This window comes from Coenobita brevimanus, chromosome 81 (genome assembly GCF_032717465.1).
Source record: "Coenobita brevimanus isolate Jiangsu-jjx chromosome 81, ASM3271746v2, whole genome shotgun sequence".
In the NCBI taxonomy this organism is placed as follows: domain Eukaryota; kingdom Metazoa; phylum Arthropoda; class Malacostraca; order Decapoda; family Coenobitidae; genus Coenobita; species Coenobita brevimanus.
Window position 1 is genome coordinate 24773870 of NC_137034.1, and position 16004 is coordinate 24789873.

At 43.6% G+C, this 16004-nt stretch overlaps 1 protein-coding gene across 1 annotated transcript in view; it reads left to right on the forward strand.

Annotated features, from left to right (window-relative positions):
• The window catches only part of LOC145409510 (cell adhesion molecule Dscam2-like), a 62780-nt gene that overhangs the window by 34900 nt on the left and 11876 nt on the right, over positions 1–16004 (forward strand). The window contains exons 24-29 of the mRNA XM_080279900.1: positions 4133–4318; positions 5799–5905; positions 6675–6864; positions 9106–9277; positions 12378–12569; positions 14412–14593. Coding sequence (XP_080136026.1) covers positions 4133–4318; positions 5799–5905; positions 6675–6864; positions 9106–9277; positions 12378–12569; positions 14412–14593 — 1029 coding nt within the window. The remainder of the gene's footprint in view (positions 1–4132; positions 4319–5798; positions 5906–6674; positions 6865–9105; positions 9278–12377; positions 12570–14411; positions 14594–16004) is intronic.

Consider the following 16004-nt stretch of genomic DNA (forward strand, 5'->3'; position numbering starts at 1 on the left):
TACTAGTACTAGTACAAGTACTAGTTCTACTGGTACTAGTATTCGTACTAGTACTAGAATAGAACTAGACTAGCACTAGTCCTAGTACTACTAGTACTAGTATGAGACTAGTAGTAGTAATAAACTAGGCCTAGTACTAGTACTAATACTAGTACAAGTAATACTAGTCCTAGTATTTATAAACTAGTGCTAGGAGTACTAGCAGTACTAGTGCTAGGAGTACTAGCAGTACTAGTGCTAGGAGTACTAGCAGTACTAGTGCTAGGAGTACTAGCAGTACTAGTGCTAGGAGTACTAGCAGTACTAGTGCTAGGAGTAAGTAGCAGTAGCTACTAGTACCAGGAGTACTAGCAGTACTAGTACTAGTAGTATTATTACGAGCACTTCTACTACTACTACAACTACTACTGCTGCTGCTGGTTGTAGTAGTACTACTACAGCCACTAGTCCTTGTACTATTACTGTTATTACAATATGGACCCCTCCTCCTCATTTTCTTCTTGTTTTTGTTCTTTTTCTTATCCCTAGTTCCCTCCTCTCTCTCTCTCTCTCTCTCTCTCTCTCTCTGTTCCAGTCAGAGTTCAAACTCTACCACTGCAGGATCAGGCGAACAATGATGGTTAGAATGCGCCTTCGGACGCAGCCAGCTGACCATGATGCGTCCAATTGCTTGTCAGAGTCTTGCATTACCAAATATTTTTTACTATTACACATAAGATGGTTCAGTGTCAGTATGTATAGCATGAAAATAAGTATGATGAATTTCACTATTTCCCGTAGCTCCTACAAGAGAAACGGATGCATATTATGTCATTTTCACTACGAGATTTTGAGAAAAAACGGACACCATATTGGCGGGCACCAAACGTCAACTCAACCTCTCGTCAGCTGAGAATCATTACAGACGAGATCAGACGAGGACTCCAACACTGGCACTCCAGACGAAGGAGAATGGCAGCGTATAAGGGGTACTGATGCTGGACCCAGAACCTCGTGTTCACATCTGCACCATGACCACAAAACATTCCACCTACCACCAAAAAGCCAACAGATTTCTTCAATCTCTTCTTCACAGACGCATTAATAAACAATATGCTCCAAGAAACCAACAAATACAGTGATCAGTATATCACTAACACAAAGGAGTACCTGGATAGCCATCCCAAGTCCCGAGTGCATCAGTGGATCCAACAAAGGACATACCAACCCACACGAAATAAGGGCTTTGTTTGGTGTTGTTATCAGTATGAGACTACAGTAATTAGGAAACCAAGCACTGAAAGTTATTGGATGACCACAAGCCCCAGTTTGGCTACCCCTTGGTTTCCTCAACACGTCAACCGCAATAGATTCCAACTTCAGTGATAACTCTCTACCAGCCCAAGGAAGACCTATTCTTCACAAGATACAACCACTTACTGACCGCTTTACCCTTGTTTTTGCTCATTATTTTCAGCCAAGTAAGGATGTTTCACTGGATGAGAGCATGATTGGCTTCACAGAGAAAATCCCTCATCTGCGACAGTATTGTACATGCCAAATAAACATCAAGCTTGGTTTGGAATTAAGCTTTCGTGTCTATGTTATACTGCCTGGAGCTATACCCATACTTTTGAAGTATATGCAGATCAAGCTAATTTGTAAGCTCAGCATAACAAATGTGACATATGTCACGAAATTCAGACTCCTAGATCAAGGAGGGCTGTTAAACAAGGCTATAACGTTGGTCTCGACAGCTATTTCACTTCGCCGAACCTCCTCAGATGCCTCTACCAACGAGACACAATGGTGACTGGATGAGTTAGGCGAAACAGAGTTGGACTACTAAAAGGTTTGAAGGCAACCCGGCTTCAGAACAGTCAGACTACTGAATGGCAGCAAAATAACCTACTCTGTGTGAAGTACAAAGATGACCTCAAGAAACCAGTCCTGTTGTCAACAATATACAGAGGAGGGTTTACTGAATACACAAACAGACGAGGAGTTATTACAAGGAAGCCAAAAATTGTAAGAGAGTACAACAGAATAATAAGTGATGTGGACAGCAAAGACAGCAAGCTCTACTCCTACCTAAGTGAACGACGTTCACTGAAAAGGACAGAGAAAGTTGCCTTTTACTTCTTTGGCACAGCTATGCTGAACAGCTACATACTGTATAAAAAACACACACACCAGCAGGCGAGTTTTGTCCAGACTGGAATACATGGGGACAGTGACTGAAGACCTGGTCTCTCCTTACAAACCAAACAAGAGAAACTCAGAGAGAAAAAGACCAGAGGAAAGGCGCTCACTAGATTCCCTAGACACAGATGACATGGCGTCCACAGCTTCAGTTAATCAGTTAGAGAAATTGACAAGAGGAAAATTCAGAGATTGTGTGACAGACCATGACCGTCGTGTATACGGTCTACTTATAAATGTAATGAGTGTGATGTGGGGCTGTGTGTCACCAGTTTCCATAGATATCATCAATAGCAACAATAAGTCATCACATGTATCACAGTGGTGAATATCAGTGCCACTACATCCATTATGTATTACTTCAGCCACAAAATATATTACAATTGGATTATTTGACATTGTGCAACTCCACAATCCACACATTCATATAATTCGAATTATATCTATGAATAGGCCTAATATTTATGCAACAAAAATGGTTACATGATTGTTACGTTATAGAGCAAGAACATTAGTTTTGTTACAATTATTCTCTTACACAAAGAAGAAAAGAATTAACCCTATTGTCTTTACATATTGTACGTGACACCCTAGTAGAATAATACGTCGCATTCCTTTAGGTAAAGTTCATTTTTTTTTCCATGCGGATTTCAGTAGCATAGAAACCTTATCATCATTGATTTCAGAGATGTTAACAGAGTTTTTTCTTGTAATGAATCCAGGTTATCTCTTATAGATAAGAAAAAAAAAATCATTTATATCATATTTTTGCTTGTTTTTATGATCCACTATCCATTACTTAGTGGAAAATGCTGGAAGACTTGAGAAATAAATGAAACTGGTAATAGAGAAAAAGGTAGAAGGGAAGACGAAAGGTGAGGTAAGCGAGTAAGGACGACAAAAGAAGTTGAAAGGATATTATGATAACCTGGAAGGAATAATTTTGAAATAAACAAATGCTTGGAAAGGAGATGCAATGAGAGAAATAAGCATAGTGATAATGAATAAGGAGTTAACGAAAACAAAAAGTATAACAGGCAAACACGAAAAAAAGACTCGAAAACTCATCAATATAATAATTCTTGTCTTTAAATATATCGGAATCATATTTATGACTACTTATGGTACCGGTATGACATTTGGCGCCAGAAAAAAAAAAAAAGTGTTTGTCTTTGCTTCTATGAATATCTATAAAGCAGCGACACTATGACTGTTTTCATACTTTAATTCGTTAGCTGATAAAGTTCATTTACACCGGTGCCTTTTTTCCCTTGAAAAATAGAACATGAAAAAGCTATCTTCATTATTTCGTCACGTAATACTTTCACATAACGTAACATAAGATCTGGAATTAATAAATAATATTATTATGCAATGTAGAAATAGACATCGGGGTTTGAATTTATACACACAGAGAATCTAGGGTAGCGTCCAGACACCTAAGAAACATCGAGTGTTGCGTCGAAATGCACATAAATTGCTGCCTTACTCTCGTTTCATTTGGTATCGGCGGGATAATGTCTGAAAGACCAATAATGAAGTAATAACTACCACATGATGTCTGATACCTCTGTTAAAATATGGATAATTATTGCGCAAGTTTGGAAAGTTTTACATTACTCCAGGACTGATTTATAAAGATGCTTATCTAAAGCCACAAAACTGGCTTAATCTGGCAGCGAACCGACAAAGCCAGTAATGTGGCTTGTGGCAGTGAACCGATCAAGCCACTAAACTGGCTTGTGGCAGTCTAAGGGTTAATGATAAGAGATGGACCTAAAAACTGCGACATGTAACTACGACTTTGTGTGTGTGTGTGTGTGTGTGTGTGTGTGTGTGTGTGTGTGTGTGTGTGTGTGTGTGTGTGTGTGTGTGTGTGTGTGTGTGTGTGTGTTTAGAGACAGTAACACCCCGTAACACCGATGCCGCAGTCATAATGTGTCACCAACAGGGTACACCGTGCACCACCGGGTAAGGGCGGGTGAGTGGGTGGAGGTGCGTGTTGATAGAGGTGGTACAGGTGCAGTGGTGCGAGGTCTGCCGTGTGGAGCGCCTCACCACCTCTACCTCACCGCGTGGAACAGCCAGGGCACCAGTCCACCCAGCCCCGTCCTTCTGGCCACCACACTGGGCAGCCGTAAGTACCTCATTCTTCGCAGTCCTTCTGAAGCTTCTCTTTTAGATCCCTCATACAGACACAATGCCAAGACAAAGCTCACTAACGCTCCAGTATACCCAAAATATAATGCCACCACCATCACAATACACTCACTTCAAGCACCACACACTGCAGTTTCAATAAAGCCTCAATATAGATTCAACAAAGGACAATAGGGAGTGACCGGTTGACCTGCTGGTTTCCTACAGTCCACTGAGTCCAGGACAACAACAACAACAACTAGAACTACCACTGCTACTACTACTACTACTACTACTACTTCTATTACTACTACTACTACTACTACTACTACTACTACTACTAGTACTACTACTACTACTCCTACTGCTACTACTACTACTACTGTTACTACTACTACTACTACTACCACCACTGTTACTACTGCTACTACTACTACTACTGTTACTACTACTACTACTACTACCACTACTACAACTACTACTACTACTACTACTACTACTACTACTGCTACTACTACTACTACTACTACTACTACTCTCATGGACATAACTTCAGCTAATATCTTGTGTTTCTCACGTTCTGCTGCTGTCTAATATTGCTACGCTGGAAGGGGTCTGACACATTTCTCTGGCCACGTATGATTCTCTGATATGATGCCTCAGGAGGGAAAGTGACGGATATGTCCTGAGTGTGAAGCAGAAGCAGTGGAATAGCAGGCAAACTTTTGTCTGTCTGTAAAAACTGGATATGTTCCGCGCTGGACACTCGCTCACGAATTGCAGTCTGAATGTGAGATTAGTGATAAAGGAGGAAGGTTTATACTTACGCCTATCAAGTACACGAGGTTTACGAAGGGAGGGAACTTTTACCAGGTCCTACTCTTCCTCTGACGGCTTCTGGTTACTTCATATATTCCCCATTAGATACACACAGACTGAAGCTTCTCAATGTAAGACCAATGACAGAAGAAGGTTTATATTAATACCTGTCCTCTGTAGTGTATTTTAAGTTATACAGTATATACACACAGCCACGAATCATACCCATCCACACTCGCCCATACGCCTTCACTCTAACAGCGGCACCTGTAATTACTGTATAAAACTTCCAGGTAAGAATTATAATATTACAGGTGATGGTATTAGTTTGATGTAGGGCAGGTGTGGAAAGGTGAGTCTAGGGGCCTTATTCTCTTCCATTAAGGAAGCTTCCTAACACCTCTTCCTAAGCGATTTATTTTGCTTATTACTCCCTACTGTCCACTTGTGTGTCCTTTAAATCATTCAGATATCACTATAGTCAACACAAATAACATACAGACTGATATTAACCAACAGTATCCAAAACTAAATCGCTAAGGAAGAGGTGTTAGAGCTTCCTAAACCGACGAGAATACAAGCCTAGTGTAATTGTAACCTGGAATGGGTCATTGAGGCAGGCAATTAAGGTATGCTAATTGCTAATCTTCCTGTGACAGCCCCTGGACGCCCCGACCCTGCCCAGCTGGTGGAGGTCAATTCTACCTGCGTCACACTACGCCTCTACACCTGGCCGGAAGTTGTCTGCCCCATTACACACTGGAAGGTAACGTTACCCTCTCCTCACACTAATTTTGACAGAGCTATCCTTCCCCATCAAGCTGTCCTCCCTTCACATCACCCTCATGCACATACCCCTCCATCCCATCCATTCACTTCATCCTCGATCCCACCCATATACCTCTCCATCCTTTCCCTTCATCCTCGATCCCCACCTCCCCTTTACCAACTCCTCCCTCAAATACATACATTCTCCTAGTCAGTCTCTCATTCTCCATTTTCTCCACATGACCACAATGCTTATTATTAATACCGACATACTGTAATATACGAGAGGATGCTGAGAGAATCATGATAGCAGTGATAATATGAGATATAGAGTTAATACGAGAATGTTTATGATGTTACTTGTAGTATTCCCAAAGTTTGGTCTCTTGTACACAGGATAATCTCAACCACAATATGATAATGATGATGATGATGATGATGATGATGAAGACGAAGAGGACAGACGATGATAAATATGATGATGATGATGAAGAGGACAGACGATGATAAATATGATGATGATGATGATGATGATGATGAAGAGGACAGACGATGATAAATATGATGATGATGATGATGATGATGAAGAAGACAGACGATGATAAATATGATGATGATGAAGATGAAGACAATGAAGACGATGATGATGAATATGAAGAAAATGATGATGATGATGATGATGATGAAGAAAATGATGATGATGATGATGATGATGTCACTTAGGTCATCCTCACAGTTCAGTCTCTCACATCTGACATCTTCGCCAGGTTGAGCAGAGCAGGGACGTCTCCAAGGGCGGGTGGACTTCCCTTCACTCGCATGTGACCCGCGACATGAGTGACCTTGGCGTGTGTGACCTGACCTCATCTTCGTGGCACCTGCTGAGGATCACGGCCGCTTCCACCGCCGGAGACACCACCGTTGTATACAGAGTGGCGACCAAGGACAGCCAAGGAGGTGAGCTTTGAGGGAGGTGAGCTTTGAGGGAGGTGAGCTTTGAGGGAGGTGAGCTTCGAGGGAGGTGAGCTTCGAGGGAGGTGAGCTTCGAGGGAGGTGAGCTTCGAGGGAGGTGAGCTTCGAGGGAGGTGAGCTTTGAGGGAGGTGAGCTTTGAGGGAGGTGAGCTTTGAGGGAGGTGAGCTTCGAGGGAGGTGAGCTTTGAGGGAGGTGAGCTTCGAGGGAGGTGAGCTTCGAGGGAGGTGAGCTTCGAGGGTAATTACTGCAGTTTCGAACAGTTAGTCTCTGTTTGCATAGTTGACTGAGGTTAGATTGATTGCCCTTGATTAGTTAGGTTAGTTTGATTAGACCTGGGTTGTTAGGTCAGGCGAGCTTAGACAAAAAATATAATCAGAATAACCTTGATTGTCCGGTACTGCAAATTCACCGGTGTAGGCATATTTGACAGACAATTGTGTGTGTGTGTGTGTGTGTGTGTGTGTGTGTGTGTGTGTGTTAACCTGAGAATATCCCTAACCCCTTGAAGTTTATGTAGTGGCAAAGCACTGTCAGACTGAAGGCTGGATATTATGGTTTATTTATCGTTAGCTAAGCTGGTCCTGATTTTTTACTTTTTATCTCCCGCCTTTACCAAGCAGGGGGGAAAATGTTTTTGCCCACGTCTGTGCATGTGTGTGTGTGTGTGTGTGTGTGTGTGTGTGTGTGTATCAGTTCCCATTATATCTCATGAACGGCTTGAGTTATCATCATGAAATCATCAGGGTATCAATATATGGCCCAAATCTTGGACGAGTTCGAAAATGGGCACTCGGGGTCAAGGTCAAGGTCACAGAAATGCAGGGCCGTACCTAGAGATTTGGAGGCCCGGGGGGCTAGGTTCTTTGCGGGGCCCCCCTCCTGGAGGGGGGGCCCCCCCGCAAAGATCCTAGCCCCCCTAATTCTCAAAACTTATCTATTATCTCAGCCGGGATTGTCGGGATGATCTATCTATCTATCTATATACCTAGGCTGCTTCCCCCAAGGAAAGGGATGATAAATATATATATTTTTAAATATTAATTAAAAAGCTTATAAATTTTTAAGGCTTTTTGAGGCCACCCTCAATTGCGGGCCCGGGGGGCAGTTTCAAACAGCCTCCCCCCCCCCCTCAGGTACGCCACTGCCAAAATGGCTGCCAAAGGTCAGCTAGTTTTTATCGCTCGCCTTTAACACCATTATTTCTCATGAATGGCTTAAGCTATCAACATGAAACCCTCAGGGTATCAAGATAAGGCCCAAATCTTTCCGGCCTACCCCGGGGGGACTGCCATCCCCTTGTGTCCCCTAGGGGGAGCGCGGCCCCAGGGCACCCTGAGAGTGGCGCCCCCCAGGGAGGGCGTCGCCATCCGCCCCCCCCCGGGGGGTCAGGCGTGTAACTTTGCCAACAGTATATTCTGGCGGGCCATTAGCATTCGACTCCCGAATGCTTTTCTTTCATTTAATATGGACTGGCTTTTTGTGAAACGCGGTGACTGAATTCCATAGAGTTGTGCGAATTTTCTTCACATTTGGGATGTAAGTAGCTTGTTACTTGGCCAACAGCATATTCTCGCTGGCGTTTAGCATTCGGCTCCCGGATGCTTTTTTTCATTGTAGCTGATTTTCACGTTGCCCAGTGAGAGAGAGAGAGAGAGAGAGAGAGAGAGAGAGCTACAGGTGTACATATTTTCCACAGCATTTCTTCAGGACTAACGTCATAGCATTCTGGGCTTAATTTATCGTTACAGTTCGGCTTTCAAGATGGTGAGACGGCAATTTTTGGCCAAACTGAAGTGAAAATAGTATAGTAACCAAGGAGACTCATCCCTGCTTTATAAATAAGGCTCATGTTGTGGGAGTGGCAGAGTTTCATCAGAAAAAAATGAAAAAGAAAAGTTGAATTTGGTTGTCAACAAGGACAGTGATGGAGACCAAGATGTGTAGTCTCTCCCCCTCCCCTCTCTCTCTCTAACAAGGATAAAGAACTATTGGATGAAAAGCAGCAATACATGTTCCGAAGCTCCAGTCGTATGAATCCGACCTCGTGAATAAAGCTTCGTTCATTAAGGATTTTAAATAGCTTGTGGTGATGCATATATAATTAACTGTCACTAGAAAATTTAAATGGATGCAGTCTATGGACAAGGAATGGAAAATACCTCCCCCCCCATCTTTTCTGATAACAGCTGGATCTGCCCCTCGACTCAAAAGCGCGTATTCCCCAGGCTTCATCACGGCGGAGTCGGTGCAGGAGGTGCCCCCTAGTGTGGCCAGGAGTGTGGACGCCTGGCTGGACGCACACATCGTGGCGGGGGTGGTCAGTGCCCTGCTCCTCGCCACGGCATTCATCATCTGTGTCTGCGTCGCCGTCAGGAGGAGAAAATACGGCGGTTACAGGTACGTTGGGGCCTTGGTTTTGGGGCATACTGTAGATATGCGTGTATGTGTGTTGGCTTTTGGGTATACTGTAGATATGAGTGTATGTGTTGGCTTTTGAGTATACTGTAGATATGAGTGTATGTGTTGGCTTTTGAGTATACTGTAGATATGAGTCGGGGTCTTGGTTTCTTGGTTATACTGTAGATATGGATGTAGGTCATGGCTTTTGGGTATACTGTAGATATATATTTTTGACAGTACGGTATTGTAAGTGACACAGGGGGCTCCGTATCGCCTCTTCCATAGCGATTTAGTCCACTTATTTTGCATCTTACACCTTGACATTCCTTTTAGGTGATGTTTATTGTTTATTATAGACATAGCTTGAGGTGTAAGCTGCAGAATAAACAGCAATGGAAGAGGTGTTAAGACATCCCCAAGGCCACCCAAGGGACGGGGCACAATTTCTTCAGCCGAGAATGAGCATGAGTAAAATAATAATTGATATAAAATAAAAATAATGATTGATAACAACAACAACAATAATAATAATAATAATAATAATAATAATAATAATAATAATAATAATAATAATAATAATAATAATTAAGAAGAAGAAGAAGAAAAAGAAGATGAAGAAGACGAAGGAGAAGGAGAAGAAGAAGAAGAAGAAGAAGAAGAGGAGGAGGAGGAGGAGGAGGAGGAGGAGGAGGAGGAGGAGGAAGAGAAGAAGAAGAAGAAGAAAAAGAAGAAGGAGGAGGAGGAGGAGGAGGAAGAGGAGGAGGAGCATTACATAGGATTACAAAGGAAGGCAAACAGCAACAGACCTTATAGTCCTTTCGAGGCTGCTTGTTACAGAGAAAGCTATGACTACAAGATCTAACTCTACATGCTGAAGGATAAGGATAGTAAAGCAAGAAGGCTCCCCCCACCCCCAAACCCTCCAGGAAAAAGTGAGAAAAACCACCATGCAGCATAGAAAAACTGACATGGAAATTTCACAGGTAATACTGGAAAGAAAAGTCACATTCTATAATATTTTATCTATAAGCTACCCGACTGAGTAACCTGAAAGAGAAATTAATCAAATCAACTGATAGTCACGGCATGACATTATAAATCGGTACATTGAGTTAATGGGAAGTCTGTAGACATAACGTGGAAACTACACAGTGCACAGTCTGGATGTTTAAGGGTGGTGCGGCAACCTTACCTGGCGCTTTAAGGTAGGCAGCAGTCAATCAGGCTCTAGCTCCGTTCACTCCACTGAGACGAAGAACTTTCCCGTGTGGGACAAGTACACAAGTCTCCTCCTGAAGCAGTGACCCCTGGTACATTTAAAATATCCCGATGGTGGTCACTTGTCTAACAGGGACCCTCAGTGATCCACAGCCCATCACAGGTCGAAAGTAAGAGTAGTGACCGTTAACTCAGGGTTATCTGTGCAGATCCTAATCTGTGCTTATATTGCTTTCTTTGCATTGGGGAAATTGGAAAATATATAAGATGGGGTGTATTATAGACAAAAAGGGACTGTACAGTGCACAGTGTGGATGTACAGTGCACAGAGGAGGAGGAGGAGGAGGAGGAGGAGGAGGAGGAGGAAGGAAAAGGAGAAGGAGAAGGAGAAATGAAAGTCATTATTTTCCAAACCCACAATACTCAAGCATCACTGTACAAGTGACATAACAAATGGTCAAAGAAAACCAATAAAAAATCAAAACACACACACACACACACACACACACACACACACACACACACACACACACACACACACACACACACACACACACACACACACACACACACCGTCTAGAAGAAAGGCTCCGTAAACAGAAGAACAGAGAGACAGAGGGAATTAACGGGCCAACAGTCACCTTCAGTCGCTTATCAGTATTGTGTCCTTCCTTCTCTGTCACTTTCTTCCGCCTTCATCAGGCCGTATCTTCGTCCACAGAAGCTCGTATTCTCATAGTGTAAAGAAACTCCCTAGCACCTCCTCCCTAGCGATTTATTTTTGGATATGATTGGTTTATATCCTTTTGTACGATATTTATGCAGAGTGCGGCGATATTGAAAGGGTTTATTTTAACTGAACAGTACAGTAAGGTGTAATAAGCAAACTAAATTGCTTAGGAAAAGGTGGTAGGGAGCTTCCTTAGCCGACGAGAGTTCGTGCACAGCCTTGCATTGTATTCGTCATATTGGTAACATGTAAAATTATTTCATGTGGCACTTCCCATTGCCACAACCGGCAGAGAAGTGATGGCGATCATTCTCCCGTGAGAGCTCATTAATTTTTAGCAAGATTCCTTTGTCGCCTCACTCCTGCTGTATATTTCTCCTGCTTCTCATCGCTACATAATTCCTTCCCTTTTCTAGCAGTCTGTTTTGTCATCGATGCCATATAAGTCGCGGTGTTATGGCTGTCAAAATCAAAATATATTCGCTTTGAACAGTTCTTTTTTTCTATTTTCGTCCTTTGGCAGCTTATTTCGCGTAGCTCAGTGGCAGAGATAACAGACCTTCTGCTGTACATCTTTTCCATACCAATTCTTTGTGACGAGCGCTATTTGTTGTGTCAGTCTCTAGTTACTACTCAGCTTTCTAGATGAAGAGTTAGCAGATTTAGATCAAGTTAAACAAAGTGTGGGAAAAAATATAGGGAAACATGTGAAATTGAGTCAGGATTCCTGGGCCTTGAACGCAGAGTGAGTTAGTGTGTTGCCCATTTTACTGTTCATGCCTTTGTTTTAATTCCCACTCTACTGTATTTTCTTCTTTCTTGCATTCTGAATCCTGCTTCACCCCATGATGATAATAATGATGATGATGAGGAGGAGGAGGAGGATAAATGTGATGATGATGGTGATGATGATAATGATGATGATGATGAGGAGGAGGTGGATAAATGTGATGATGATGGTGATGATGATAATGATGATAAAAGTGATGGACATTATGATGATGATGATGATGATGATGATAAAAATGATTGCGATTATGATGATGAAGAGGAGGAGGAGGAGGAGGAGGAAAATATAGATGATGATGATGATGATGATGATGATGATGATAGTGATGAACCAGCATAACTAGCCGTATCCCTGACCAGCAGACAGGGCGGGAGTGTGGACCAGAAGGGCGGCAGCGGCGAGAAGGACAACACCAAGAACTGTCAACTCACGAGAGAAGGTCACTTGTATTCCCCAGCCTCGACCAAGAAGCCAAGGGGGTCTCTCTCCTCTCTCAAGATGCAGGATGAGGCGTCGGATCCTTATGAGATATGCCCCTATGCCACCTTCAGGTAATAATTAAGGAGTCGACTTTAGCCCAGCATTATAGCACTCAAGGCATTACACATTAATAAACGGATCTTGAATTTGGCTCTGTTATATTGTTTTCGTTTTTTTTTTCTTGGAGGGAATAATATGCAGGATCCTAGTCTTTGGTTCCTTCTTCCTTGCATTAAAGAAAAAAAATTATATATGACATAGAGATTAAATATATTACACGAAACAGTTTCCTTGAAGTGAATGTAGCAAAGAATGAGGTCTCAGATCCCTATATGTCCCTATGCCTCCTGCTGTACTCCTTTTACTCTAACTTGGCCTAAAATTTCCATCTCTCCATCTTGAATGTTGAGGTGTAAAACTAGAATAACAACAGAATATGATGCTAGTCACAAAAAAGTGCTATGGAAAGGAGGTAGAGTTGCAGTATTGTCTTTTTGTGCCTTAAGTTGTATGCAACAAGCTACAAAAGAACGATAATCTGGGTCATGTTTGAGCGAGAAGAGTATAGCAACACTCGATCAATGGACTTAAAGCCATGACTATATTACATAGGGATTTACATATTACATACACAATATAGAGGACGATAGACTGGAGTAAATATAAGTGAAAGACTGGATAATACTTCAGAGCCTTAAGATCTATCTATTCATCTATCTGTCTATTGCCAGATGCCTTAATCCCGTAAGGGGTGGCCACAAACAAAGCGCCTCCATGTCGCCCTATCCCCCGCAAATTCACTGCCCTGCTCCCAGCTCACAGCCTCCTCTCTTGTATACCTCTGCACTCCAACCCTCCAGCTCATCCTTGGCCTCCCCCTTCCTCTCTCCCCCTCCACCTCACTCACATACACTCTCCTCTTTAGCTTCTCACTCTCCATCCCCCTCCACCTCACTCACATACATTCTCCTCGTTAGTCTCTCACTCTCCATCCTCTCCACATGGCCAAACCACCTCAGTGTGTTCCTCCTAACGCTTCCTATCACATCCACAGATATTCCCTTAAATATCAATCAGTCGACTTTATCCCATAGTTATTTTACACAGATACTTGTACAGAGTAGGCTGGTCCATATTTTACACGTCCCTAGTTTCGTGTGTTGCTGGTACGGCTTAATCAGCGTTACCAGCGTCTACCAGGCATTATTTTTCTGCTTTCCACCAGTTTTATACTTTATATTGTCTGCTCTTCACCTAAACTCTCTGCATGGTTGATTAGCAATTTCAGAAGACAAAAACACATGTCCCTACGACACCAGCAGACTGAGCCGTCCCCGCAACAGACAAAATAGATGGGTGCAATATACGACCCTCCTTATAAAAGCAATAAATAGCCAACAACAGTGTAAATGGCGCAATGCACGCTTTCTCCCTCTATTTATGTGTTTACAAGCAGACTTCAGGCTCAGAGCACTGCGTTTGTTTGTATTTGATTGGATGGATCTCTTTACAGCAAACAGGGCAAGAGATATACTATATATTTAGCTGACTGAGAAATTATTAAGCAAAGTTTCAAAATTCAAAAATGCTACATGAAACTTTAAGCCTGTCTCTGAATACAGAGCCTCTGGTGATTGTACACAAATATATATAATTATTAAAACTATAAATATATCTAATTATAAACACTGTAAATGTAACTACACTGTACTGTAAGACTAGAGGCTTTTTGTGATGTTATTTGACACGCACTTAATCATAGTCTGTCCTAAATTTAAAGTAACTTTGGCAAGATAGGTGGGTCCTTCCATTCAGGTCTTCACCTTCACCTCAATGTCATCTTCGTTTCTCCCCCTCCCTTTCTCTCCCTCTCTCTCTCTTTCTTTCCCTCTCCATGTACTGGCATCTTGTAGCGTGGGTAGTTCGGAAGACACTTTAGAGTACGAATTGTCCCAGTACGCAATGACCCCTCGTGACTGCCTTGCTGTTTCCCTTCACTCCCCCCCCCCCAGTGACCGCCACCAGCCCCAGCAGTCCCCAGCTGCCTACGGTCAGGTCCCCAGGCAGCGGTCCCAGTCCCACTACAAGGAGACAGGTGAGGCAGGGGTGAGGCAGCGATCCCAGTCCCACTACAAGGAGACAGGTGAGGCAGGGGTGAGGCAGCGATCCCAGTCCCACTACAAGGAGGCAGGTGAGGCAGGGGTGAGGCAGTAGTCCCAGTTCCGTACATAGAGGCAGGTGAGGCAGGGGTGAGGCAGTAGTCCCAGTTCCGTACATAGAGGCAGGTGAGGCAGGGGTGAGGCAGCGGTCCCAGTCCCACTACAAGGAAGCAGGAGAGGCAAGGGTGAGGCAGCGGTCCCAGTCCCACTACAAGGAGGCAGGTGAGGCAAGGGTGTGGCAGAAATAGGCAGCAGTCCCATTACAAGGAGGCAGGTGAGGCAGTGGTCCCAGTCCCACTACAAGGAGGCAGGTGAGGCAGTGGTCCCAGTCCCACTACAAGGAGACAGGTGAGGCAGTGGTAGGCAGGAGTCACACTACAAGGAGGCAGGGGGGAGGCAGCGGTAAGGCAGATGTAGGCAGGAGTCACACTAGAAGGAGACAGGCTAGGATGGGGAAGGGGTGAGACAGGAGTGAGGCAGGGGTGAGACAGATATAGGTAAATGGAATGCTAGAAGAGGCAGGGGTGAGACAGATGCAGGTAGGAGTCACACCAGAAGGAAACAGGCTAGGGTGAGGCAGGGGTGAGACAGGGGTGAAACAGGGGTGAGGCAGATATAGGTAAATGGCATACTAGAAGAGGCAGGCGTGAGGGAGATGCAGGCAGGTGTCACACTACGAGGAAACAGGTGAGGGTGAGGGAGAGGTAAGGCGGATGTGGGTAAAAGGCATACTAGAATAGGCAGGGGTGAGACAGATGCAGGCAGGAGTCACACTAGTAGGAGACAGGTGAGGATGAAGCAGGGGTGAGGCAGAGATGAGGCAGGAGTCACACTAGAAGGAGACAGGTGAGGGTGAGGCAGGGGTGAGGCAGAGATGAGGCAGGGTGAGGCAGGAGTGAGGCAGATACCCAACAGTCAGCTGGTGATGCATAAACACTTAGTCAATACTCCCTTCACCTTAACCTGGCCTAAAATTACCATCTCTCCACCTTGAATGCTGAGCTGATGCAAGAGATTAACACTAGGGCGTGGTGCTAATCACGAAGAAGTGCACTGAAAAGTATGTAGAGCCATAGCATTGTCATATTCTGCTACTGAGCTGTAACAATAAATTTACTCTAGGATTTGACTCTGGTTACGAAGAAATGCTGTGAAAAGGATGTAGAGCCTGACAGAGCCTTACTGCTGTCTTACCCTGCCTCTGAGATACGTGAAAGATGCTCCAGTAGAACGAAAATCTGGGCCAAGTTAAGGTGAAGAGACTAATTTGTAGGTTATATCTAAGACACACTATAGTCTCTGTCTTGCTATACCAGAGATTGCATATACAGATATCTGTGTCACATT